Source organism: Larus michahellis, chromosome 7, assembly GCF_964199755.1.
Source record: "Larus michahellis chromosome 7, bLarMic1.1, whole genome shotgun sequence".
NCBI lineage: Eukaryota > Metazoa > Chordata > Aves > Charadriiformes > Laridae > Larus > Larus michahellis.
This window is the reverse complement of record NC_133902.1, coordinates 28231017-28255449: the sequence shown is the minus strand read 5'-3', so window position 1 is coordinate 28255449 and position 24433 is coordinate 28231017. Positions and strand designations below refer to the sequence as shown.

The window sequence follows — 24433 nt, the reverse complement described above, 5'->3', positions numbered from 1 at the left end:
TGCCAATTTCTTCTGTATGTGGCTATCTCCAGCGGTGTCGCAGTTAACTTTGAATGCCTATGGTACCTAATGATCTATGCGTGAAGAAACCTTAATGCTGTTGGAAACATTAGCACTATAAATTTTATCTGGGTTTATGTGTATCTTCATGGGAAGGAGAAAAGAGTAAGCATCCAGGAAAGCAAATGTGGAACTCCAGAGAGCTGTGAGATTCTGGAGCGCTTTAGAGAAGGCAGGTCATCAGCTCTGAAGTGCTGAGGCAGGAGCAGATGTTGGTGAGGATAAAGCCCCTTGGAAACTTTGCAAGGGAGTGGAGTATAAAGAAATCTGTGGTCCATGGGGAGTGACAGAGCATATGAAAAAGACATTAGCTTTGAAAGTTAGAGAGTTGCAAGAGGAGGAGTTCTCAGTGATGGGGGCAAATGGTTAGAGATATATGTGGCAGGGTAGAAGGAACAAATCCATAGATGATACTTATGTTGTCATGTCAATGACAGTTGTTGAACACCTTACTTTTGCCTAATGCTGTTTGAGTGGCCTGATGCTCTGCTTTCTGATCAAGATGATGTTATTCATACTTCTCAAAAATAAGCAAAGCTTTGTGATTCCCTACCATGTTCTCTTTATGCTTTCCTGCCTCTTTCTCTGTGGAACAGTTAAGATAAGCAAGAGATAGGAGAATAGTTTAATTTTACTTTGAAATTGTTCCTGCAGATCAGACTAGAAAACCATTATGAAGGCTTACTTTTTCTTTTGTAACTGCTGTGACCCATGGTAAACATTTAATATAATCGCTGGTAAGGGTGTGAATGGGAAAGCTGGTTACTCTTCATGATCTGAAATTGTAGATCTAGTCTCATATTCTTGAACAATACCCTTATCTTCCATAGATGTTTTGCTAAATTAGTGGTCCTCCAGGCTGCTAAAAGGCTTCTTTTACTAGGATGCATGTACACGCCATGTTTCAGATTCCTTGCAGCTAACATTTGTCAGTTGTGAGCTGAAGGTAAGCCTGGAGCTGATGAAACATGAAATTTTGAGCAGCAAGATTGCAATGGATCATTTTGCTTAATGAATGTATGAACCTAAAAAGAGATTGGTACTTTTTTGATTTGGTGTATTTGCTCACTTTTCTGCAGCTTGGGTTTCAATATTGTGCTTTATGGTCTGGGCTCAAAGCGTGATTTGTTAGAGAAGTTTCGTACCTCTGTGCTCCAGGATTCCGTTCACCTTGTGGTTAATGGATACTTCCCCAGCATCACTGTGAGATCTGTAAGTGTGGGAAAAGCTTATGGATTTATCTAATAATCCTGTGTTACAGATACTTCTAAAGTCTTTCAATGTAAAATGTTAAAGAAACCTGCTGCATCTTATAGCAGCAGACTCTTGAATGAAGAGCAGTTCTTATCTCTCTTTAAAGAAACGAACCAATGTATTTTCCAAGTAATTGCAATAATTCCCATCATTAATAGACACTCATCAGTCTAAAGCCTTATTTTATGTCACTGTTCTGAAAAGGGGTAGAAATTTTTGGTTTACTTGGCTGTTCTGGGGATTCAGTGGTAAAAAATCAGATTACCTCCCTCATGATGGTGAAGGGCTCAGTTTCAGATTTTCTGCACTAGGTCCTTCAATGCCAGAGCACTTCAGAAGGGACTGCTGTTGTCTTTTTCAGATTCTCAACTCCATTACAGAGGAGGTACTGGACCATGTAGGGACCTTCCGCAGCCCCCTTGACCAACTCGAATTCATCATTAAAAGATTTAAAGAAGGTAAAATGACTAACCTAAAATAACTAACTTACATAAAACTTACATAACTTACATAAAAGCGTCTAACTTACATAAAAGCGTTAGAGTCTACATACTGTTAGGAGAGCCCAGACCACTGTCTTTCCTCATAGTTTTCACATGTGCAGTTACAGTTTCTTAGTTTATTGTAGCTAGTATATTTTCTCGCTTGTATTCTATGCCACATATATGAAAACATATATGCACTAGTAATATATGTGTACATGATCCCAAGCTGTTACCTCAGTCAGTGTTTCTCACACTAAGTTCTCTAGAAAGGGAAGGAGGAGGGCACCAGTGTTCCAACATGATAGAGTCTCCTCAGCCCTTTGGCAAACTGAAATGCTCATCTCTCTTGCATTTAGCACAGTGCCTTTGTGCTTTATGTCCATGGTGTTTCTGTAACCACGTGTTTCCTGGTGGAAGACAGGATAGGTAAACTCCAGCTACATGAGGGAAGATGGTTCCTAGTGGCTGCTTGAGGACCTAATATAAACCTCACTGAAATCAACAGAACAAAGAACTTGCAAACAATTTGGAATGAGAGTTGCTGACAGATGTCAAATCCTTTGAGTTCCTCTGGAAAATCATGGCCAGAGGGTCTTCCCATAAATTTTGGTATAGGCTGGATTAAGGCTTAGATGTACCTGGTTTAGTGGAATGGTCATTTAAATTTACTATATGCAAATACTGACATTAAGATGAAATAAAGCACAGCAGTGTCAAACAAGCGGGTTAGAATTGGGTTCAAAACCAAAATTAAACAGGTATTGCCACAGTGAATGCTTGCTGAGTTCTTTTGGAATGTCAGTTATACTGCTAGTGTATACATACACAAATTGCCATGGAATCTTAATTATGCATGGTGTTGGTGTTTAACATGGTGTTTTTACATTCTGTTTTCCATCATTACCTTATGAATATTTCTGGTGGGACTAATTGGAAAAGACTGATTAATGGTGTACCCACCTGAACCTATAGAATCATAGAATCATTTAGGTTGGAAAAGACCCTTGGGATCATCAAGTCCAACATCAACTTCACTCTACAAAGTTCTCCCTTACACCATATCCCTTAACACCACATCCAAACGAGTCTTAAACACATCCAGGCATGGTGACTCCACTACCTCCCCGGGCAGCCTATTCCAGTGTCTGACCACTCTTTCTGTGAAGAATTTTTTCCTAATGTCCAGCCTAAACCTACCCTGCTGCAGCTAGAACCCATTCCCTCTTGTTCTATCACTAATTACCTGTGAGAAGAGACCAGCACCAACCTCTCTACAATGGCCTTTCAAGTAGCTGTAGAGAGCAATGAAGTCTCCCCTCAGCCTCCTCGTCCTCAAACTAAACAGTCCCAGCTCCTTCAATCGCTCCTCATAAGATTTATTCTCCAGGCCCTTCACCAGCTTCGTTGCCCTCCTCTGCACTCGCTCCAGCACCTCGATATCTCTCTCATATTGAGGTGCCCAGAACTGGACACAGTACTCAAGGTGTGGCCTCACCAGTGCCGAGTACAGGGGGACGGACGATCACCTCCCTCCTTCTGCTGGTCACACTATTGCTAATACAAGCCAGGATGCCATTGGCCCTCTTGGCCACCTGGGCACACTGCTGGCTCATGCTCAGCCGCTTGTCAATTAGAACCCCCAGGTCCTTTTCTGCCAGGCAGCTCTCCAGCCACACTTCCCCAAGCCTGTAGCGATGCATGAGGTTGTTGTGGCCCAAGTGCAGGACCCGGCACTTGGCCTTGTTGAATCACATTCCATTAGCACTGGCCCATCGATCCAATCTATCCGAGTCTCTCTGTAGAGCCTCCAATCTACATAAATCAGTCTTGTGTAGTACACTGTAGATGATCTGACTGGAAGTCTGAGGAACCTTTGGTTTCCATTGGCAGCCAAGTATTTCATGTATTCATTTGCACAACATCTGGCTACTGTTTTGTTCTGGACTCAGGAAATAGCTGTTCCCATGGATAAGTACAGCAGCAACAAGCTAGCTGGAAATTTTAATATCTACCATTTGCATTATCCAAGCTAAGTCTTTGCAACTTCCTTTGAGGACTCAGTGGGAAAGGTTTCCAACAAAGTTAGTATGCTTTGGATCGAAGCCTGAGTAGAAAATGCATTTTCATTGTGCGAGGAGGAGCTTAAGGATCCTAGTGATGTAACTCAAAAGCAGCTGAACAAACTGTGCTTAGACTTCCATCCTAAAATACATTTGAATGACCTCGAATCACAGGACTGTAAGTCATAGCTAAAAGGACAATTCCTGGTAAAACCATGAGCAAGTGGAAAGTGGATTCTAAGAGAAAAGCTTAAACTGCAAAAAGAACAGTAACTGTGATGAGAACTGCAATACAGTGAATTGAGAAAAAGCCTTTTAGGTGCTCAGAAACACCAAGTGTGGGACAGAGATCAAAGTAAGCTCTACAAGGGAAGTGATTTGATATTTGAATGATGAATATGCAGCCTAATGGAACAGACTTGTCCTAAGCTGCACCGGGAACGGGAAACCACTTTGTATGCAGTTTCTTTGATTGTTTCTCTGCTGTTTTTTCTGATGTTGCAGATTCATCTTTAGAGCTCTATGTCCTTATTCATAACCTGGACAGCCAGATGTTGAGAGGAGAAAGAAGTCAGCAGATCCTTGCACAGTTATCTTCTCTGCCTAGCATTTACCTCATTGCCTCTATCGATCACATCAATGCTCCTCTCAGTGAGTCCCCTTGGTCCGGTTGTAGCAAAGAGAGAAGAATCTGCATTCGGCTTTGGGGCTGCCAAGCATGTTTCATAAGCTCATGTGTTACTGTTGATGTGCAAAATAGACCTGGTGATGTATGGTCTACTATGTATCTACTATGCCAGTAGCAGCTAGAAGCCCCGATTGGACTGTGGCTGTGTTAAACCAAAACTGTATAAAGATACTGAGAACTACTAGTCACTGATCATAATATACAAATAGACTTCAAGCTTCGGGCACCCTTTGATTTAGGGACTTAAGGAAGTGGAAATTGGATGTTATGTCTGTCATTGCATCTAAACAATTCAGTTTATCAGCCAGTAATTCTTTGCACACTGCTGACTCTGGAAGGATTTACAATATATCCATGAAGCTGGTATGAAAAAGGGATGTGTGCAAATGTTTTGTTGCAGAGAATTTGTCTTGTTAGAACTGCGTGTGTCTGGGTGTATGTACTGTGAATTTCACAAGCATGCATTGTTTCCTCAAATCCTACAGTAGAACTAAGTACATTTTAAATTGCTTATTTCACACCTTAGAAAAGCTAAATCTCCCAATTCTTTCTGCTCTTTCTTTTCTCTCTGTCTAGTGTGGGACCAGGCAAAGCTAAGCCTCTACAACTGGCTTTGGTATGAAACAACCACATTTAGTCCTTATGTGGAAGAAACGTCTTATGAGAACTCGCTTTTAGTACAGCAGTCTGGATCTTTGGCTTTGAGCTCCCTAACGCATGTCCTGCGCAGTCTCACTCTCAATGCCAGGTCAGACAGTGTTATACTTCACAGTGACACTTGCTGAGGATCCAGTCCTTAAGGGTTTACTCTGGTCTACACCTAGCAAGAGGCAATCCCTGTTTTCTGAAAACAACGTTCAAGAAGATGATAAGACCTGGGTTCCAAGTGATTGGTTACTTTAAATGAACAGCATTTGGATAGCAGGTCTTGTCCGGTGATGAGATTCATGCGGAAAGTTCTGGTCACCTGGGAAAAGACAGTTAATACTTTCTAATGGTGGGGCTTTGGGTTTGGTGATTGGTTTGTTTTTTTTTTTCCTTTTGATTTTCCCCTCTCCTCCTTTCACTTAGGGGGATATTCAGACTGCTTGCTCAGTACCAGCTGGAGAACAAGGACAACACATCTTATCCAGGTACGTGCCCTCCTTTTCTCATCTGTTTGGGGTGTTGCCATTGCCAGCTCAGTTACAGTGGCACTGGCTTTTGGTATGCAGGTTGCATTGTCAACAACAGAAGTGCTGTAACTGTTGGCTCGGTGAGACTCTGCCATAGACTGTCTTTCTAGTGGTGCTGTGTCTCTGCACTCTGACAGAAAATCAATAGACTGGCTGGTTCTGAAGGGCCTCCTCTCGCTGTTGTCTGCTTTGATGTTTAGACATGACTGAGACCATTCATGTGGGACTGTGGAGTTAAAAAATAAAATAAAAAGGAAGAATATGAATTTGCATAACTAGCACTTAAAGGACCAGGGAAAGACAGGAGATTCTGTTCCCCTGCTGCTCCTAAGTGACTTCTGATGTGTCCCTGCTTTCTAGGATACATATGGAATATTCTGTCAGACTCTTAACAGGTGCTGCAGGGGATCGGAATAACATGTTTAATGGTGAAGAAAGTTGGAAGCAAGATAGAGGAGCTGGAAATTAAGAGAGATTAGCCATGTTGGGAAGTGCATTTAAATTGCTCTTAAAGTTCTGTTAGGTGAACAGGGTGACTGGAACGTTAATTCAGCTGTTTTCCTTTAACTACTGAAATATTGGCTTGGCTGTATACTTGAAAGAAGTGATCATGTTACTGTAGACGCTGTGGTCTAAGCCAAAGCAAAATTTGTAGGTGGAGATAATGTCTGTTGTTAGACCTGGAAAAATGTGACAATCTCAACCCTTCAGTTTCTTGTTCTCGCCTTTTTCTGTCTCCAGGGCTGTCTTTCCAAGACTTCTACCAGCAGTGTCGGGAGGCTTTCCTTGTGAACAGTGACCTGACACTCAGGGCGCAACTGACAGAATTTAGGGACCACAAGCTCATCCGGACCAAGCGGGTGAGTTGGGGGAAAAGGATAATCCTGGGTATTCAGCCACCTTAAACCAAAAAGATGCTTACTTGCTACTAAGTATCCCTAAGACACCACTATGCAGCTCACAGTGAGTCTCTGTTTTTTGAAGCACCTAGGAACTCGCAAAGGGCAGAAATTCTGTAATTGCAGCTCTTTCTATGCCTCCAATTTGTCAACACCCTTTAAGTGGATAGGGGCCTGTAAAAATGCAGTGTGCTTTGGTTAATCAGCAACCTACAGGTCTCTTCTTCCTGAAGACCTTCAAAAGTAACAAACTCTGGAGCCTGCCAGTCTGCTTCCAAGAGTTACCTGTATTTGCAGGCTAGTCCTAATAATGAGGCAGAACAGCAGTACTAGATACAGGGACACAGTGTTGAGGAGCTGTGTAGTGTCAGACTAGCATAGCCCACCAGACAATTTCTCATATACTGACTTTTATCGGTATTGGTGCATTTCCAGTGTTGCTTTAGTGAAATATTCCCGTTTTTTAGCAATATAGTCCCCCTGAATGCTGGCCAGCTCTCACCCAGACTGTAAATAAACGTTAGCATTGCAGTGCTGTCTAGTGGCTTGCATTGCATTGTGCGCTGGTGTTAACAGAATGTGTATGCATGTCTGTTCTCAGGGAGCTGATGGTGTGGAATACTTATTAATTCCTGTAGATGACAGTACCTTGACCGACTTCTTAGAGAAAGAGGATGAAGATGTATAACGTCTCTCTGTTCGCAAAGCATCTACGGCAATTGCTCTCAAGGGCTGCTGGAGAGGGGCCTGTACTGAGCTCGCTCTCCCTCCAACCCCAAGGCTGCTGGACTACTTATTGAAATGTAATAATTGTAATGAATGGTGCTCGTTGTTCAGCTACATCAGGTAGTTTGGAATGATGACTTCTGTAAGCAAGGCATCTCTTGCTCTGTAGTTCGATTTGTCTGCTTTGTCTCTTAGCTCAGATGATGCCTTCTTCGTATCTATGCAGCCAACCTTACAGCCAGAAACACAAACTTGGTAAGATTGTGCCTTCTGCTCTCTACCTCACCAGACATGAGGGTTTGATTGGAGCAGTTTACTGCAAATCACTATATGGTCAGAGCTTTAGTTTGTACTAGTGGTGCAACTTTTCTCAACTGAGTTCTTTCCAGGTCTCCTTTACCAGTTAGACAAGACTAGCTTCCAGTGTATGAAGAAGCCAAGATTTGTAATGCTAAGAGACCTGCCTTGACTGCACGAAGAAAGGAGAATACTAGTGGGTTTGGGACACTGTGGGTAACTTATTAAATTCTGGCAATAGAACTGAAGGGCTTGCCCCAAACCCAAATCCTTTTATAAGATTCAGATAATCAAAATTGTGATGGACTCAAGTCATTGCCTGTTGGTAAGGGCGAGAGGATCCAGCTTCTTTCTTCTACTTTCCAAGTTGCAATCCAGGAATATGAAGAGGCTGTGAAGAGGCTGTTTATTTTTTAAAAGCTTGATTGTATATATGTATTTTTTACATTAGGAGTGTCCACTGATCCTGGAGGAGGCCTTAAATGCCACTTATAAACTCTCCCTTTTTTTAAGCCCTTAGAGGTTGGGAGACTGCTGAAGTTCAACAGCTTTTCTTCACTTTTTTTCTCAGGTATGTGGGAGTAAGCCCTATAGTTCCATCAACTGTAGTCTGCCAGACAGACTTCAGGCACTCTGTATGTCTAATATTTGGTAGCTGTGTTACAGCTCAATGTTGTAATAGTTCAAATCAGTCAATTAAAGTACTGTATTAATTTTCATTAGCTTGTCTTGTCTTCCATGATCTTTTTACGTTATAGGAAGATAGAGATCCTCCTGACAATTGTGTGAAAGCCTCATTTTCATTATTATATCAAATATCTGTGCAAATCCTCATGCAGTGTGCAGAATATTTCAAACTAATTAGTAAAAATATTTTATATTGTTTCTTATAAAGCATCAAAATTCAAAATAGTTTGCCTGCCTTTTAATACCGGCATATAGCTTTTGAAGAAAAACAAAACATCACATGGAATAATATTGTTACCTGGTCTTCCCCTCACTGACAGGAGCAACAGACAGAGGTTTACAGCCTGACTTTTGTTTGTATTGAAAACATGGGATGTCTACTTATCCCACTGACAATTATAGGACCTAATCAGCTTTGCTGGAGAGTCTGACGGGGGAAACTGCTACATGCCAGCAGTACTCTGCAGCTTCCTCCCCCAGAACATTTTCCAACTAACATTCTGCTTTTGGTGGCACTTGCATCTGCATTTTACAGGCTGCAATTCCAAAACTTTGCACAACGCATGAGATCCTGTCTATTGCTACTTAGGCTACCGTCAGAACCACTAAAACCAGGCTCAAGGCATTGCGTCTTACCCAATTTTGGTAAGTTAGGCATAGAGTTCAAGAACAAGAACTCTGCCACTTGAAGAGATGTGTTGTTGGAGAAGCTGAAAAAGTTGTAGCTAAGCAGCAACCACATCCTATTTTGCAGTCCTTTGACTCTCTCCACAGTTCCTGTGAAATTCAAGATTTAATTTATATTCTGAGTACATATGGAAGATGCCACCTAACGTGTTTACAGGTAGTGATACCATGGTGCATTTTCAGTGCAATTATATCTAGTTTTCTAGATGTGAAATCTACTTTAATGAAGTGTTATAATCGTCCTGAGTTTAGAGTTATCCGCTTACAGTTTTGATAGACTACCAGATGCCCATACAGGCCAAGGGGAGGGCTGCAGGAGATATCACGTATCTGCTAAAAGAAGGTTAAGTTTGAATTAGTTCTTGGCTGCTGATGATTCTGTGATGCAAGCATGCAAGCTAAAGAAAATTACTGTGAATTAATTCCTGTGAGTTTTGCATTAAAAGTGGTTTATCCTGATTTCATGCTGTTTCTGGACAACTACCTCATCTACGCATTAATTTTTTGTCTCAAATTCTGTGTATGTGCTAAGTTAGTAGCATTTTAATGTCTTCTATAGCAATACAGAACTGTTGGATTTGGAGGGATCACTTCTACAGTCCTTTCCTTTACTTGGGAAAGAAGTTGTTTCTGCCTTAGTTTACGGAGAGGTCTTCATGGTATTGATAAGAATGACTGCCTTTATATAAGCTCAGTAGCAGATAACACTGGAGTCATCTCTTGCCACTTACATTTAAATGGAACAAGACATATGCAATTATGCAGTAAAGACATTGTTTGATGAGCCACTTTTATTAACAAACTTAAAAGGATGGTGCCAAAATCTTTACAAATTTGCAATGGAAATATTTTCATTTTGTTTAAATATTTTTCTGGTGTGCACATAATGCAGAGAGGGTAAGGTATGCAACTGCGAGATTTTTTGTCTTTAAAAAAAAAAGAAAACACAACGAAAAGCCTAACTTAAAAAATAAAACCCAAGCATTGCCAGTGGTGAAAATGCTACTTGTTCAGTTTTAGTAATCCTGTAATTAAGAACCATAGTTACAGAAACTGTTTTTAAAAGAATGTAACAAAGGCACATTAAATTAATTTACAGCTTTGTTAAGGAATTGAGTTGTAACCTTCCAAAGCTTTTTTAATTGAAAGTCCCTCTGCAAAAAAGCCTTAAAGCCGCATTAATGGTAGGTTGTGCAATTGAATACTCGTACCAAATACCTGAATTGTGTTCTATATTTGCATATGAGTGATGTCTTAACAAAACTGTTAATGCAAACAGGTCATCTACACCTTCGTTAGCTATTACCACAAGATTTATTAGCTAAAATATCAATGACTTGTGCTGACATGATTCGACCTAACTGCAGTAGGGTAGAACTGCTGTGTAAGTTTAAAATGGGAGATAAGTCAGGTTTTTATATTTTACCCAAACCAATCCTTGAGTATCACAGTTATCAAATATATCTAACAAGAGTATGCAGTAACAGTAAATTTATTGAAGTGCAGCCCAGTAATTGAGTAAATCAGCCTTCTGTAGCCCAAACCAAGCATTTATTTATCTGACAGGTGACAAAACACATCACAAACTTTGAGGGAACATAATACAATCATTCTGAACCAATCAATATCAATACAAACATCTCTGAACCAATTCAGAGCATCTTCATTAAGCTTGCAGTTGGATAGGTTTGTGCAAGATACCGTGAAATCCTTGACTGAATTCTCTCACTCCTGTGCTGTTTTTTTTTCTCCTATGCCACCTGGAGGGGATCTCTATCTTTCTCAGACACGATTATGTTGATTTTGTAATGCAGGTGGCTCGCTAGCATGTCACGCAGCTCTGACAAGAAGCCTCGCTCAGTGTTACTGTGCTCACACAGAACAACACTTATCCCGTTGGCAACTGCATCCAGAACGTCGTGGTGGGACATCTCTCCTGCCATTTTGAGAAAGAAATGCCATGTAGATCACTAACAGTACAGTTCAGGTAACCAATTTTTTGCAACGTATGCAGAATCTTAGCTAGAAGCTGGGAAGTCCATATGGGGTAACGCAACACCATCTGCTCTGTGTAAGAGCTGACTCTGGTATCCCTTGAAGGACTTTTAGCTGATATCCCCCGTATACAACCGAGACGAAACCACATAAATTCCATGTCCTTTTTGAATAGTGGTAGATTCTGCCACTTTGGGCAGGGAATAAGAGTGCGCAGAGTGATTTGGAAGTGGACTATCTGGATGTCATGTGGGTTGCTGTGATGGACGACAGCAATTGGGAAGCCTTGCAAAGAAGCTGCCTGAGGGTCAGCTCTGCAGGGCTGTATGTAAGGGGGAGGAGGGACAGGCCCTGCCAAAGAACTTCCTCAAGGTAAGTACTACGGAATGCAAGGCAGCCTTCACATTGTTGACCAAGCTGTAGGGAATAGTTGTCCCACTGTCAGAAAAGAGCATAATGGACTAAATGTCCTTTGGTTATCTCTAATGTTATTCTTCTGTTGTTCCAATAACTAACTGATTGTTCCTCAATTGTAACAGGCAATTCTGGCCAAATCTTTCAACAGCCAGTCAACTCTTTTCTTTTTTTCACTGTTTTTTTCTTTCCTAGTGACTATAAAGATAATGAAACAGCAACATAATCTTTTACCTGTGAGATAGAGGTCAGCTTCCGTTCCCTTTAGGATGCTGCTCCCAGAACCAGCACACAGAGCAGCTTTCTTCACTGGCGATTCTGCAGGATACAAGGTGCCACAGTTAAACTCCTTTCCCTCTGTCCAGCCCTCATGTCAGTATTGCTATTGTTTCACAATAACTCCTAACTTGATTTTAGGGTCAATGTAAATTTGTTGGAGGAAGAGACACATCTGTCAGTTTGAAAGAGTCGGGGGCCCATAACATCTCTGATAATACAGCAAAGTCCTCTATGCACCAAATAGATAATGTAGATTTTTTTTTTTTCTTCAAGGGGTGGCAAAGTTTGCAAAAAACTACAGCACAGAAGCTGGCTACTGGCTAGTTCTCTTCTAGCAAGATCTTATTTAGTGAGGTTTCTGAACCCTTTAAAAGACTGCTACTCTTTCCAGGACTCTCGTGTTCCACCATCATTAGTTTTCCAACTAATGATGCCACTACAGCAGCATTTTGCCCCCGAGATATACTGGCTCCTAACTTTTAGCTCTCAGAAGACCACTCTCAATGCCAGCTGAGAGCTGCTCCATGCCATTAAAAATCTGGCTGTTTGCTGTGATTGCTGATTCCAAGCTATTACATATGTGGCGGCAACAGGAAATTTAATTCTCCATATCTATTACATTCACTACGGAAGAGGGGACACATGACACAGAGTTTTCAAATTTTGTTAAGGTTTTACAGTATGTTGCCATGTAATTACTGTTGATTTAAGTGAAGTCACACCACTACAATCCCACACCATAATGAGAGGCTTCAAAATAAGTTTGGGGTTTTTTTTTAGTGCAATTGATAGTATAAGAGGCTTCTAAGATGACTTCTGTCTTGTAAGTTACAAAGAGTTCTCAACAAATTTGCTCTCACAAATTGCTCCTTGGAGGTTAGGGTAGGTAACTAGAATAAGAGGATGCTTGCTCCACGTTTTACTAGTGACCCATTCTCAGAGCTAGGATAGTTCACCTTCTTTGCCACTATTTCTGTTTTATCAAAACATGGATGGTTACATGTTTGTAAGGATACCATAGAGTGTCTTACTATTTTAAGGTGCTTCAAAATTTAACATTGAGTCACAAAAGGAAGCGTACAATAAAATGCTACGCATTTGTGTCTGATATCCTGGGGGGTGAAAAATCTTCATCATTACACAAATTATGAAAAAGGATGTCTGATATTCAACTCGTACTGTCCCTTCTTCACAGTGACAACCAGCATAATATAGAATTTCCAGTTAAAAATACAGATGACATTCTTTTTGCATGATAGTATCACATACATTCTAGAGTGTTGCTTCTTGTCTTTAACAGTCCTTCATAGTACTTGGAAGTAAGCCTATCCAGTGCAGCAGTACTTAACACGCTCATGCTCCTTGTCTTCCTGGAATACTAGTTCTAATGGACAGTCTTACTTACAAGCCTGTTTACCTAGCGTCTTGCCCATTCCCACGGCTAAGCGGATGTGGGGCAATTTTAGGTGGCTTTTGATACGCGCAATTATTTCTGATAAGGAGACTGGTTCGCTCAGTGTGCACAGACGTCCCATTCCAGTATGGGGAAGAAGAGGCTGAAAAGAAATTAAATTAGTGTAAGAAAGCTAACTCCAGAAGTTTGCATTGCTTTCCATACTGTACAAAGATGATTATATCGGCCATTCAGAAGGAATGCCTGAACTTTACCAAAAAAATATACATGCAATGTTCTTGTATGTAACATACTAACTACACTAGCTATTGCAACTTATTTAAGAATAGTACAGGCCACACAGCTACTTTCATTGTTTTGGAAAACGTGTGTGGCTTCAAATCCCCACAGGCTGGTATTTCAGAGCACTGACCGGGTAGCAAAGGAAACCCGTGATGCTTCAGTGTTTAGGGCAGTCAGCTCACACAAGTAATACATTCACTGGAAGTAATACATGATTTTGTTACCTTTTGTAATAAGAGAATCTCGGTCTTGTGATAAAGAAGGCTGTTCTGGGACAATAACGCCACCACCTCCAGCAGTGCTTTCTGAGAGCAGTTCAAACTGACTCGTGTTTGCTCCTCACCTTCAACCCTGAGGAAACATACGCTTGGTGCTTGCTAAGAAACTACATAAAATTTCAGCATCATATTAATATAAAACAATGCTATTCTATCCCAGTGGCTATTCTACCACAGAGAAAGGAAAAAAAGAAGGCATTGCAATAGCCTAGCCTAGTCTACTCTCTTGGAAGAAACAGATAATGGGAATTTAACTCATCTGTCCTCATCAAATTTCCTGTTAATACTCTTCTTTACCATCTCTAATCTACGTTATGCTACACTAAGTTGCTGTTACCATACAGTGTAACATAGGTTGATCAGAAAGGGATGATTATTCCTTAAGTTTCTAGATCTGTTGCTGAAAAAAATGGCAGCAATGCACAGAGGAACAAAGTGATTATGACAGTGAAATACAATTCCAGCAACTTATTGTTTCAAACAACAGAAAGAGCACAATGGTAGAGAATGAAGCAGATACCTGGCAGGGAGAGTAGTGAGACAGGAGATCTCTTTGAGGTCTTTGATTTTGGACAGCACCTTGTCCAGATGCTCGGTGTTGTCCACGCAGAATTCTACGTGGTGAGTGCCCTCAGCTGGATAGTGTGGCGCAGTTGATGGATGCAATGGGACAGAAGTACAGGCACCTGAGACAACAGTACAAGATTGCTGTTTTATAAAGCTGGATAAGTATCCTAACACTGATTTAGCATCTATACTAAAGAAATTCAACATCAAGATGCAAATTTTGCACTTAAATCCATTTTCCCTGACCAGAACTGAGGACTTCTTGCCCTTTTGTCTCTATTAGGCACAGTCTGGTTTAAGTGTGAAGAAGCTGATGGATATGTATTATTTGTTATTCTTAAGGCCATCTGTTTTATCCTAAGAGTTGTACAAAACCAAAACAGTTCCTGATTTGTAAATCAGGCTGGAAAAGACATAGCTATTTTCATTTATGAGGCACAATACAGGATAAAAATCTAAAAGAATTTCAGATGCCTTAAGTCCTTTGCAAACAATGACATCTTGCACTTTATAAATTAAAGGTGGTCATTAAAAGTCAGTGGTCTAAACTTTGCTACCAAGAGGGACAATAAATATGCTGCACTAGTTCCAACTACATCCAATAGCACAGGCACGCATCTGAAAACGCATCTGGTATTCCTCACCACAATAAACTCCCTAAAATATGTTTAGGGTACTGAGAAATACTACAAGAATATGGGTAGGGAAAAAAAGAAAAAAAAAAAAAAAGTCCTCAAATCATACCTGGAAAAGCTGGAAGAAAGGAAAATGAGGGAAGGTCCCCAAATAAAATAGCATATACTGATTAATAATTTTAACCTTGTTGTTTGTTTTTAACAGAATCTCACCGAGTCCCTTCGTTAGCCAGTTATTGACTCCGTGAGGTATGGCATCATATACTGTATGTGGAGAGTAAATCCCGATTCTGTGCTCCAGGGCTCGGACCACCAGCCGTTCCTTCCAGGTCTTCCACGTCACTCGCTTGAGTGGTGTGAATATAGGGGGGTGGTAAGACAGAATAAGGTCTGCCTTCTTCTGCACTGCCTCTTCCATCACCTCCTCAGTGAGATCGTTAGTGAGGAAAAGGGTGTTCACAGTGTGGGGAGGACTCGGTTCCACCAGCAGCCCCACATTGTCCCAGCTTTCAGCCAGAGAGAGGGATGCGAAATCATTCAGGGCAGAAACGACCTCCCTGAGATCCATGAGGGAGCGTGAGAACAGATGGCCCCAAGAACGGATGCAGCGGAGAGGCCAGCGAACCCGATGGGTGCCAGGCAGAAGCATGCAGCTATCTGTAGAGGGGGTAAAAAAAAAAAAAGGCAGGAATAAGCCTAGGTAATTCTCTGAAATCGCAGAGTTAAGAGCGTTCCGGCTGCGAATGCCGCCCCACGGTCAGAGGGGAGCGCGGCCCGTCCTCCCGCAGCCGCCGCCGCGGGGACACCCTCCCGCCCCCCGGGGCTCTCGGGGTGAAGCACCACAAACGACCCCGCGGAGTCGTGCAAGAAGCCGACGGAACTTAAACCTTCTCTATCTTCACACGCTAAATCCGACCCGCGGAATCCAACCGGAGGAGCGTCTGCCTCTCGGAGGAGGAACAAGCGGGGCGGGGACGGGCAGCCTTTGAGGCACCGCCAGCGGCCTCCGCCCAGGCCACCAAAGACAGATCCCCGCCACCGCCGCGGGGCCCAGCGCTCACCTCACGCCAGAGCAGGAAGAGGGCCAGGACTACGGGGCGGAGCCTGCGCCCGGCCCCGCCGCTTCCGCCGCGCTAGCGGGGCTCTCCGGGGCGGAGCTGCGGCCGGGGTGGCCCGGCCTCTTCCTGCCCGCCTGAGGGGAGCCCCTGGCCGGCGGCGGGCGCTGGGTTGGGGTTCAGCCTCGGCAGGTTTGTGCTAGGCCCCCGTATGGCCGGGCGAGGGTGAAGGTGCCGGGGCGGCGCGGGAAGGCCGAGCTGGCGGCCGCGGTGCGGCGGGGATGGCGGGAGCCCTGGGCGGAGTCGCTCGCCGGTGGAGGAGCCGGGCCGCGCCCTGCGGCCACGGGGGCGGCGGGGTCCGCGCATCCCGTGTGTGCGGTTTCGGTGGAACTACCTCAGACCGACGGCGGCGTGTAGCCGTCGTTCTTTTTTTTGCCGATCTGAGGTAGTTCCGAGGGCGGCCCTTGGGGTGCAGAACCGGGACGGTTTCCCGCCGGCCGTGGCGCGCTGCAGCCCGGGTGAAGGGGGGCCGGGCCGGGGCTGGCTGCGGGCGGGTTTCCCGGCTGCTGTGAGAGGCCTCGGCACGCCGTGGGGCTGACCAGGGAGGGCAGTATACAGAGACAAAATTAGCGTGTAAAACTCGATTTCCACACAACTGCGATTTTATTATCGTAATTCCAAATGTTTTCTTTGGAAATATGACTAAGATCCTGTGCTTGGATGCAGGTACCTGTCTGCTGCAGGCACTGACAGCTGCCAGAAGGTGGCTCCAAATCACCCTTCTGTGATGTGGTACTGGCATGTGGGTTTTCTCTGTTAATTTCTGTCATTTATAAACCCATAATCTTCGGAAAAGCTGTGATTGCTTAGTATAAACTTTCATCTTAGGAAAGGGTGGGGTTTTCCCCCCTTTCTCTAAGCTATTTTCTTCTGTTACTTTCCAGTTCTTTATATGCTGCATAGTTGCATAATGCAAGTAAAACATTTATCCACAGAGTCCCTTGAACGGCACTTTAAAACTGTGTGGTGTAAAAGCATATATAACCACACAAATACTTTAGAATCAAAAAGGATTGGGAATTGGAAAACAAACCAACAAATTTCCTCTTGTTTTCTCTGCAGGAAATTGTTATATACAAATTACCTCAGCTTTTTGACAAGCAGACATGGTGAGAACAATAGCGCTTTTTATACATTGTTATTCTTTCTGAAATGGTCATCTCTTGGAAAGTTAATACCTGCTCTGCATCTCAAAGGATTACATGTTTTACTCTGATGCTGTGAAGAATTTATAATGAAAAGTTCAGGTTTTCATTTCAGACTTCTGACAAGATATTGCAAAAGGGAAAATAGGTCCATCTACATCAGTCTAAAATATAATTAGACTTTCAGTTCTAAGATCTTAAATTTTAATCCTACTTTGGCCAATATTTGGTAATCTAGTTTGGTTTCTTTTACCACAGAAGCATTATTCAAGTTGCAAGCATGTAGCCCTGCTTCAGTGTATGTAACCTTCTACTCTTGCAGGCTTTTAAAAGTTTAGCAAATCAGGAAATAGAGATAAAACTGTGTGTCTTAAATTGTACATACAACTTCTATAGCATTTTCATGGACATTGCAGGCAACTATCTTCTCTTCTTTACTTGTGTACTTCTGGAACAATATGCCAGTATCAACATGATCCTAATTTTTATTAGTTTTCCTGTACATTTATTTCCAGTATAGCCCCACAGTCATTGTTTTTGCATAGTTTAATACTGTCCATGGGAGCACTGTGATATATTTGGCCTATAGAGATATATTTGCTCAGGTGGCTGGGTAACTGCCATTTTAAATTTTATGAAAGTTACTTATAAATTCTGAAGAGAAGTGTGTAATTTTGTGGATTTGCTTGTTTGTGAAGGCAGATTATATACAGTGCCATTCAGAACTAGCCTTATCACTCAGAAAGCCGCAGGCAAGTAACATACATCAGTTGCTCCTCTGGTTGTAAACCAGTGAGGTATGTGCACCGTGCTGTCATCTGAAATAGATTAACCTTGATTCTTCAACTTCAGTTGAGCAATTCAGTGACTGAGTAGGTCCAGTTTGCAGATGAATAATGTAACTCTGGAGTGTAGCAGTGTGAAACAGAGCTTCTGCGTTACCGTGGCGAGCTTGATTTGTCCTGAAACTAAATGAAACCAAGTGCTTTCTGGTGGTTTTACTGGAAATGTGGAAGGTTTGTGATGGTAGTCTTGCTTGCGGCCAAATATTGAAACAATGGTCATATGTAGTGGGAACTTGCTTATGTTCATGGTGGGACTGGGAAATAAAACAGTCTGTTAGTATTTCATTGCTGATTTAATTATTATTTTCTGCATCTTGCTCAGGCTGTCACGCTGCATACTGACGTGGGAGATATTAAAATTGAACTATTCTGTGAACGTACACCAAAGACTTGCGAAGTAAGTCAAGTAACAGGAGCAGGTTTGCCTAGTGTTGAAACAGCAGTAGAAATAGTGGAGACTTGTAGAGGAGGTGAAGTGGCTTTTGCAATTCATCTTTTCACATAATGGAACACTAATGTTTTAAGCTGGTACAGTGCCTACTCCGCTTGTGGAACTTGTGCACTGTGTCACGCTGCATAGAGCTTTGCTGCATTTTTAAAATCATTTTTAAATCATCAGATAAGGTTTAGCTGAGGGCTGCTTCTCTCCAAGTTCCAGCATCTCCCAAAGTGTCCTTTATCCTTAAAGGGAAATATGGCACAGGCCTGGGATTCCCAAATTTCACAGGGTTTGCTCACACTCCCACAGATTTTATTTTAATTTAAGAGAGTGAGAATCACCTCTAGTTTGTCAGAGGCGCTGGGTTTTCCTTTAAGCGTGAATTAACATAATTTACTTTGTAACTAAAAAAGTTGAGACATGAAGTTATTGATTACAATATTACGTTTACAAAATAAAATGTTGAATGGAAGTAATACTTCTAAGCTGTCTCAGGATTCTTGTTTGTTCCGCAAGTCAGACAACCTTGTGCTGAAAGCTTTATTTAAAATCTTTTGTATCTGTGACAGTGTCAAAGGAGCATATTAACTATAATTTATTTATGACTATTCTGTGGCAATACTCTGTGGAATTCACATGGCCATAACGCAAAGCAGAGGCAAAAGACTTAGTCTTGGTCTTGACGGTGCTGTCATTTTTAGTAAGAGGATACTATTTCTGAATTGCTTGTTAATACGGTTTGTTTCATTTTCTTAGAATTTCCTGGCTCTTTGTGCTAGTAACTACTACAATGGATGCGTATTTCACCGGAATATAAAGGGCTTCATGGTTCAGACAGGGGATCCGTTAGGTAAATTCTTCTGTCCGGGTCTCTGTATAGAAAAATGTACATAAATATAAAATACAAATAAAATAGAAAGATAGAAAAATAAATTATAAGTATGAATATTAAAACCAAAATGTAAAAATAAAATATAAGAATTATTGTATTGTTGATAGAGGTTTTTATGATGAGATTAGTGTTCTGTGGTAAGCTTGTGGAAGAGCACCTGTTACCCTAGTTCTAAATAATCATGCAATACTAAAGCATTCTACAAACATTACTTTTTCCAACTGTTTCCACTAAATATGATAGTTCTACTGACTTACCAGCTGTTGAATAGGTAGCAGTCATTACTGTGTTTTCTATGGTTTCTGCCTGAAAGGCTACACTGCTTCTAAAGCATTTGGGGAAAACAGTGTCAACTGTTTGGGAGAAAATCTGATTCAGCTGTGCGTCTGTTTGTACTCGTACTGAATTTAATTTGAGGATATGTCAGTGTTTTGTTCTGCTACTTAATAGGTGTTCCTTATATAGAGGTATGTCTCTGCTCAGTATCAACACATGAGATCCCAATCCCTGCCTCAAACAAATTACAGGCTGTCTAGGGTCTTTGTTGTACAATGTTATAACAGTACATCATTTCTGGATGTTTCAGTCTGAAAATCCAGTAATCTATTGTGGTGCTTCTTTGTCAGGCACTGGGAAAGGAGGTAACAGCATCTGGGGCAAGAAGTTTGAAGATGAATTCAGTGAATACCTAAAGGTATTTCTGCCCTCTCATATGCAGTTATGTTTTCATGTGAATTTTCTTTACAGGTTGGAGAATGATCAGCGTTGTGTTGTACTGTGTTAAATACCTCTGTCGTAAATGTGAAGCAAAGTATAATCCCACAATAAAGGGACAGAAGCTTTATTATTAAAATAGAAACAGGCATTTCTGTACTTGGCAAGTTAGGTTTGAGGGTTTTCCTCACTGAGAACAGAAGTAGAAAGATTTTTTTAACAAAGCATTTTTCGTGCACTGAAGGCAAAGAAGTAATTTTTCATTGTAAGAGCAATTTTGAGGAGCCAAATATAGACTGTGACAGAATATATTGGCAACCAATTTTTGTTCTTAATAATGGTATTGAGGCAGAGTACTAAGTCACAGAGCACTTTGTACAGGTTAAAGTCTGGCTTTCACAGATGTGTATTCATGTGGAGTTTTTCCCCCTTTTTCAGCACAGTGTCCGTGGGGTAGTTTCAATGGCAAACAATGGTCCGAATACCAATGGATCGCAGTTCTTCATCACTTATGGCAAGCAACCACACCTAGACATGAAGTACACTGTGTTTGGAAAGTAAGTGATCCAACTGCATGCCTCCGTGTCATAGCGTGTTAAGGATCTGAATATTTCAGGGCTAATGCAAGGCAAATTCACAAGTGTCTGGTTCTAAAACTCCTTAAAATATTGGTTGTATATATGCAAATATATGCTCTTGCACTGTCACCAGAATTAGTTGCTCCAAAATGCTGCTTCTCTTTTCTTAGTAGCAGCGGATTCGGTGGAAATAGGCATATTAAAAATTACCTGAAGAATGGAACTTTTTTTCCTTTCTTCCACCACTCCCCACCCCACCACTAATTTTTCCAGCTTGACTTTTCATCCATGCACAAATGGATGCAGCCTGATTTTAAGCAAACGCCGTAACAACCGGATACACAGTTGTAGGGTTTACTGAGAAGCAAGAATCTGATTTTGGACTGGATCTGGGGATGGGTGTGGTACTTACATGGTCATGCGTCTGTTCAGGTGGAACTTCCTATTGGTCAGGTAAAAGTCAGGGAACTGACAGTTTGTAAAATCAGATGAGGTTGTTTAAGATGCATCATTATTTAAAAACATTCTTATGATAATAGACACTACTGATAATATATCATCCTTAAAGTGAATATTTAATTTTTGAGTCTTTCAGATACTGCTTTTTCTATCTCAAAATCACGGTAATGTCTTTTTTGCTTGTTGTTAAAAACCCTCTAGTGTACAAGTGAATCTGCTGAGAAAAAGTTGTCTTTGTTAAATAGAGTTAAATATTCAAAGGAGACTATCGAAATGTAAAAATACTATTTTCTAATACTTGTATTGTTTATAGGCATCTAAGTATAGGTGTTTCTTTCATTTCTGAGTTTGTTAGAAGTGTGATTGAAAGTCGGTTTTTTAGACGTCTTTCATAGAAAAGAGTAGAGGCTCTGACAGATGAACTTTGCTAGATCTTCTGTGGCAGTTTAAGATATTCCTGCCCCAGTTGCAGAATCAGCAGAACAGCATACGCAGTCCATGCTGGCCCACAATCCAGCATCCTAGATTCAAAGAGGTGATGGATGTCACTGAATTGAACTGCGAACAGCACAGCATGTTTTCTGCCGAGTCCATCACTGGGGAATAAACTGCCAAGATTTACCAGAACTAGTTATTTAAACAAAAAAGTAAGAGATTTGTTAGAACAATCTCTGTTGCTGCTTCTGCAGCCTGAACAGGAAATCTGAAAGCCTAAACATATTTGTGCCATTAGATTTACACAGTTATTAATGATTCTGTCCAATCTTGTCTTTGAGTCAGAAGGTTAGAAATTATAATCTCACATTTGAAAATTGATTTTCCAGCCATACAATTTCAGTAATTCACAGTGAAGTTTGGTGTGGCCAGTACCTTGCTGCTACTTAAACTATGATTGATCAGTCTTGTCTGCCAGGAAGTACGGCCAGGGTCTTTATACAGCTATGGTTGGTATAAAATATGATACTGTCAGGTCAGTGGGAATTATTCATACTTTTTATCAGAATCTGTCATAGATGCTTAATATTTCCTTTCAAAATACGTTATATGCTATATATAATGTTTTGTTTCTTATTTGTATTGTTTGCTTGCAAAGTCCTTGCCCTATGATACTTAACTGTAAAGTGCTTTGAGATATCTCAGTTGTGAAATTTAAATCATTATTAGAAGGAGATTCTTAGCGCTTCTGCTTTTCTTTCAGAGTTATTGATGGCTTGGAGACCCTGGATGAGCTGGAGAAGCTGCCTGTGAATGAGAAAACCTACCGACCTCTTAATGATGTTCGCATTAAAGATATTACAATTCATGCCAACCCTTTTGCTCTGTAGCCGCAGAGTGCCTCAACACATTCTTTAGAGACTGATCAGATTGACTGCTGGATTATGGGGTTTAAAGTGTCATTAAAAAGGGTAACTTGAGCTGGATCATACCTTTGCTCATTGGATACAGGATTTTCAGGTGTTGTGACATTGTTTGGGAGTTACCACAGAGGAGTCTTGTGCTTTAGAAGCCAGTTTTTTCAGAGTATCTTCTAGGATTTTGATTTTTAAACATTGTTTTTTATACTTGTAAAATAAGAAAAGACTTTTAAAAATATATATTTTTTTGCAAATCTTTTGTTTTCCGACTTATCTTTCTTAGCGATGCTATCTTGAAACAACGTCCTTTGCTACAGTTTCATACTACCAGTTTTGTGAAACTTTCTCATGTAAGTTCTAATTTTCCTTACTTTGCTGGTTTTTAGAAAACTGATTTAAGATATGCAAATTTTTCCCCTAGGTGAGAGCAGTGTCATAGATAGATTTCTCTTCTAGAAGATTAAAGATGGTGTTTGGAGGAGTGCTTGCTCTTGTGCTGCTCTGTTGGAATGGTAACCTCTTCAGCCTTCCCAAAAAGTAGATTGGAAACAATCACTTCTGCCTCTAGCACAACGCTTTTGGTATGAAAGAGTAAGTGTTTGTGTCTTTACATAGCTGTTGATTGAAACTAGGTAACCATGGCTTTACTGAAATGTGTTTTTCATCACTTTATTGCACAAACAATAGGGGGTGAACACAACAAAGAGTAGAGACAAAAAGACTGTGATCAGACTTCTAAACAAGAATATCATGATATACCCAAAATAATAACAGATACTGAGGCCAAGATGATGTTGAACAAATAAGAGAAAGTTGTTACTTGGTCTTATTTGAGACCAAATGTTGTTGGACTTTAATGAGAAAGTCTGCAAGAAGGTACAGAGATATCTGAATATTGACTGGTCAAGAGGAAAAATAAAATACATGCATACATATGCATGTGTGTATATATGTGTGTGTGTGTATATGTATATATTGCTGATCTTATGCTCAAGTCACTTACTATAGTAAGCATAAAATGAACTGATTTAAGCAGGGAAAAGAGAGTGATTTGTACACATCAAAAAAGCAGTTCTCCACCTTGGGCATACTGGGAAAAGCAGAATGTTCTACTCTTCCTTGTAGATTTAAAAAATGCATTTTGGCATCAGTTTGTTTTCATAAAGCAGGAAAAAATCAACTCATTTCCATGTAAGTTCACTTTCTGGCTCTGTAATATGTGGAGGTGAGAAGATGTATTTCCAGTTCCAACTGTGCATGAGAGACCTGGACAGGAGAGAGTACCCGCACTTCCTGCATCCAACTCTTACCATTCTGGACTTCTTCCCGGGATCCCCCTTGGACTCAGTCAACATCACTTAGCAAAGTCCATTCTCATGTATACGCCCTGTAATCCTTAGGAGGTGCAGGTCCAGCTGACTTGCAGCCTGCTTCAGACCAGTATTTCCCATTTCGAGACTTTGCCTCTTAAGAGGAGAACTTATTTGCAAGAGAAAGGCAAGGATATGCCAGGTACAGATTACTGAGGCATTAATGAGCAGAGTTAATCAGTGCCCTCACTCTGGGACAAAGTTTCTGTATTCTGAATGGAGCATTGCTTAAAGCTCCTACCTGTTGCTCCAGACTTAATACATTTTACCATAATACCTCCATCAGTCAAGTAATGTATTTAATTATTTTATCTGTGTGCTCTTTGTGTCTTTTCCGTGTAACCAGTGGTAATAGCAAGTAGACAGAAGTGTGCAACTGCATGTTTGCCTGCCGCACTGACACTGCTGCCATGCAGAAGGAATGCGTACTGGAAACTTTCCTGGAGTGCAAAGGAACCAATAGTTTTAAGTGCTGACATCTAGCACTAAACTGGAAACAATTTCAGGTCTATGCTTGGTTTTGTTTTCGGTTTTGTTGTTTTTTTTTTTCCCTCCACAAAAAGAAGGCTGTTACATAGAATGTGTGAAATAGCCCCCTTTCTGGAGGGTACATTAAATTTAGATCCTTTCTGCTTTACC

The 24433-nt window shown here is 41.2% G+C and overlaps 3 protein-coding genes across 7 annotated transcripts in view; 2 read left to right on the top strand and 1 right to left on the bottom strand.

The window, feature by feature from the left end:
• Window positions 1–8363, top strand: part of LOC141746663 (hyccin 2) — a 74852-nt gene extending 66489 nt beyond the window's left edge. The window contains exons 10-16 of one of the 2 annotated variants that reach the window (XM_074595609.1): window positions 1140–1272; window positions 1676–1772; window positions 4364–4510; window positions 5124–5295; window positions 5619–5680; window positions 6464–6582; window positions 7223–8363. In XM_074595609.1, coding sequence (XP_074451710.1) covers window positions 1140–1272; window positions 1676–1772; window positions 4364–4510; window positions 5124–5295; window positions 5619–5680; window positions 6464–6582; window positions 7223–7309 — 817 coding nt within the window. In that variant the 3' untranslated portion in view covers window positions 7310–8363. The remainder of the gene's footprint in view (window positions 1–1139; window positions 1273–1675; window positions 1773–4363; window positions 4511–5123; window positions 5296–5618; window positions 5681–6463; window positions 6583–7222) is intronic. The other variant, XM_074595611.1, reaches the window with a different exon arrangement.
• Window positions 8364–10547: 2184 nt separating this feature from the next.
• NIF3L1 (NGG1 interacting factor 3 like 1) lies at window positions 10548–16035 on the bottom strand. 2 transcript variants are annotated; one of them, XM_074595640.1, is made up of 7 exons: window positions 15944–16035; window positions 15096–15539; window positions 14201–14366; window positions 13627–13753; window positions 13124–13262; window positions 11662–11745; window positions 10548–10954 (listed from the first exon to the last, which is right to left on the bottom strand). In XM_074595640.1, the coding sequence occupies exons 2-7, from the start codon at window positions 15529–15531 to the stop codon at window positions 10770–10772; spliced, it is 1137 nt and encodes a 378-aa protein (XP_074451741.1). In that variant the 5' UTR covers window positions 15532–15539; window positions 15944–16035; the 3' UTR covers window positions 10548–10769. The 2 variants fall into 2 exon arrangements, with proteins under 2 accessions (XP_074451741.1, XP_074451740.1); XM_074595639.1 differs by having other exon boundaries at window positions 15770–15956.
• PPIL3 (peptidylprolyl isomerase like 3) lies at window positions 16010–22678 on the top strand. Of its 3 annotated transcripts, XM_074595642.1 has the most exons (8): window positions 16025–16129; window positions 16664–16739; window positions 17060–17106; window positions 18310–18384; window positions 19183–19276; window positions 19945–20012; window positions 20471–20589; window positions 22268–22678. In XM_074595642.1, exons 3-8 carry the CDS (start codon window positions 17104–17106, stop codon window positions 22392–22394), a joined length of 486 nt encoding a protein of 161 aa, XP_074451743.1. In that variant the 5' UTR covers window positions 16025–16129; window positions 16664–16739; window positions 17060–17103; the 3' UTR covers window positions 22395–22678. The 3 variants fall into 3 exon arrangements, with proteins under 3 accessions (XP_074451742.1, XP_074451743.1, XP_074451744.1); XM_074595641.1 differs by lacking the exon at window positions 16664–16739 and having other exon boundaries at window positions 16010–16129; XM_074595643.1 differs by lacking the exon at window positions 16025–16129 and having other exon boundaries at window positions 16695–16729.
• The last annotated feature ends 1755 nt before the right edge of the window (window positions 22679–24433 follow it).

Bases quoted from the DNA above. Each gene is read 5' to 3' on its own strand.
- NIF3L1 (XM_074595640.1), bottom strand. From the start codon at position 15,531: ATGCTTCTGCCTGGCACCCATCGGGTTCGCTGGCCTCTCCGCTGCATC. The intron at 13,263-13,626 runs GTAACAAAATCA...ATTTCTTTTCAG, and splicing joins AGATTCTCTTATTACAAAAG to CCTCTTCTTCCCCATACTGG. The intron at 11,746-13,123 runs GTAAACAGGCTT...TGTATCCTGCAG, and splicing joins GGGAATGGGCAAGACGCTAG to AATCGCCAGTGAAGAAAGCT.
- PPIL3 (XM_074595641.1), top strand. The intron at 18,385-19,182 runs GTAAGTCAAGTA...TCATTTTCTTAG, and splicing joins GTACACCAAAGACTTGCGAA to AATTTCCTGGCTCTTTGTGC. The intron at 20,590-22,267 runs GTAAGTGATCCA...CTTTTCTTTCAG, and splicing joins AAGTACACTGTGTTTGGAAA to AGTTATTGATGGCTTGGAGA.